The sequence below is a fragment of the Coturnix japonica genome, unplaced genomic scaffold (assembly GCF_001577835.2).
Source record: "Coturnix japonica isolate 7356 unplaced genomic scaffold, Coturnix japonica 2.1 chrUnrandom570, whole genome shotgun sequence".
NCBI classification, from domain to species: domain Eukaryota; kingdom Metazoa; phylum Chordata; class Aves; order Galliformes; family Phasianidae; genus Coturnix; species Coturnix japonica.
The window spans coordinates 11091-13488 of record NW_015439945.1 but is presented as its reverse complement, the minus strand read 5'-3'; the positions used below and the strand labels follow the sequence as shown (position 1 = coordinate 13488).

General features: G+C 64.3%; 1 protein-coding gene across 1 annotated transcript in view; it reads left to right on the top strand.

The window, feature by feature from the left end:
- The first annotated feature begins 2146 nt into the window (after positions 1 to 2146).
- GABARAP (GABA type A receptor-associated protein) overlaps positions 2147 to 2398 on the top strand; it is a 2333-nt gene continuing 2081 nt past the window's right edge. The window contains exon 1 of the mRNA XM_015850883.2: positions 2147 to 2359. Coding sequence (XP_015706369.1) covers positions 2270 to 2359 — 90 coding nt within the window. The 5' untranslated portion in view covers positions 2147 to 2269. The remainder of the gene's footprint in view (positions 2360 to 2398) is intronic.

The window sequence follows — 2398 nt, the reverse complement described above, 5'->3', positions numbered from 1 at the left end:
GCGTGGGGGCGCCGTGGGCGTCTCATGGGGCATGGGCATATGGGGCTGGGGGGAACATGGGGGTCTACTGTCGCACGGCTGCTGGGGGGGGCATGATGGCGAGTCCTTTGATCTGGGGCGCGTGGTTGGGAACATGGGGGGCCTATGGGGCTGGTCCGGGCGCCATCGTGGGGTCTATCATAACTGGGTAGGTGGCGGGAACATGGGGGGTGCTATATGGGGGGCTGGGGGGGGCATGGGGGGTCCTATGGCATCTGGAGGGGGCCATGGGGTGGTCCATGCGGTATGGGGAGCGTGTATGGGAGTCTATGGGCGCTTGGGGTGGGGGCATTGGGGGTCCATGGGAGTGGAGGGGACCTGCGGGGTCTATGAGGGGTGGGGCGGCATGGGGGTCCTATGGGCGTGAAGGGTGGCATTGGGCGCGGATCTATTGCGTGTATGGGAGGGGTATGGGAGTCATATGAGGGGACTGGGGGGCACATGGGGGTTGATGGGGGGCTGGGGGGCTATGGGGGTCTATGGTGTATGGGGGGGACATGGGGGTCTATGGGGGGTGGGGGGGCATGGGGGGTCTATGGGGCTGGGAGTAGGCATGGGGGGGTCTTATGGGGCTGGCACAGGGGCATTGGGCGTTCTAAGGGGGGGCATGGGGCGTCCTTATGGTGTATGGGCTGGGCGGGACATGGGAGGCTCTATGGTGGGGGTGGGGGGGCATGGGGGTCTATGTGGAGTATGGGGGTCTATGGGTATGGGGGGGGGTGGGGAGGACTGATTTTGGGGGGTTAGAGGGTCTGGAGGGGATGATTTGGGCGGTGGGGCGTACTAGAAAATTGGAGGGGAGGTGGCGTCCTGGTCGGGGGGATCAATGGGTTGGGGGGGGGGTTTAAGTGGGTCTGGGGGCTCCTAGGGGGTATTTATTCCCCCCATTAGGGTCTCACTGCCCCCCATACCCCCCATATCCCCCATTCGGGTCTCATTGTGCCCCCCATCTCCCCCCATCGGGGTCTCACTCCCCCCATCTCCCCCCCAGGTTCACAGCCGACGTCCGCTCCGTGTTGAGCCGGAACCTCCACCAGCACCGACTGTGGTGACAGCGCCCCCGAGGCCACGCCCCCAGCCCGACAGGCCACGCCCACAAACGGCGAGGCCACGCCCCCAGACCAGCGAGGCCACGCCCACCCGAAGAAGCCACGCCCCCTCTTAAAGGGGCCGCTCCACTTTAATGACAACAAATGGGGGGCGCTGAGATTTGAGGGGGTCCGGCTGTAACCCCCCCCCCCATGTTTCTACCTTCAATGGACGGACCCTGGGATCAACCACAACCCCCCAATGGGGGGGTGAAGCCGGGGCCGCCATGTTGTGTGTGTGTGTGGGGGGGGTGATGGATGGAGGGGCTGGGGGGGGATTTGGAGCCCCCCCCCCATTAATGGGGCTGATGGACGGTCCGTGTTTTTAAAGCCCTCCGCTCCCATTTGAATGGCAGTGACGTCTGTTATATGGGGGGGGGGGAATAGCCGGGGGGGGCTGTTCCTATGAGACCCCTCCCCATTTAACCCTTTAATTCCGGGGGGGGTCTCGGTGCTGATCCAGCCCTTATAATTAACGCGAACCCCCCCCCCCATTGGTTTTCCCCTATGTGACTCCCCCAGCCAATGGTTGCGCCGCATCGCAGTCACGTGGTCTCTGTTTACTCCCCCTCCCCCCTGTGCCACGTGACTCCTCCCCGTAGCGATGACGTCATTGGATTCACGTGACGGGCCGCATCACCTCCGCGCGGATCCCTCCGCGGGTCCCTCCGCGGCTCATTGAGCCCCTTAAAATCCCGTTTTTTGCCTCTTTTTAACCCTTTTCTCGTTCCTGGCTTCAATCACCGCCCGCGGGGGGGGCGGAACGGGATGAACGGGGCGGAAATTCCGTTTGGTTCCGATTCTTTACGTTGTTTTGTTACGGTTTCGTCGATTTGTCATACTTTCCGCACTGCGCATGCGCGCCGCCACGCCGCCGTCGCAAAGTGCCCCAGCGGTGCCGTAAAGCGCGCGGTGCTGCCGTAAAGCGCGCCGCGTGCCGCCAGTCACGCCCGTAAGATGTCGCAATCGGCGCAGTGCGCATGCGCAGTAGCGCCCAACTTACGCCAACGGCGCAGCGTGTCGCTGTTCTCCTCCCGCCCCGCTGCGCAATCGACGCACAGACCGGAAGTGCGCGGCCGCGCCCTCAGTTCCGCTCCGCTTCCGGTTCGGAGCGTCCCGGTTCGGCCCGGTCCGGCCCGGCCATGAAGTTCCTCTATAAGGAGGAGCATCCGTTCGAGAAACGGCGCTGCGAGGGGGAGAAGATCCGCAAGAAATACCCGGATCGAGTCCCGGTAACGACAGCCCGCCACGGGAACAGCCCCCCCCCCCTT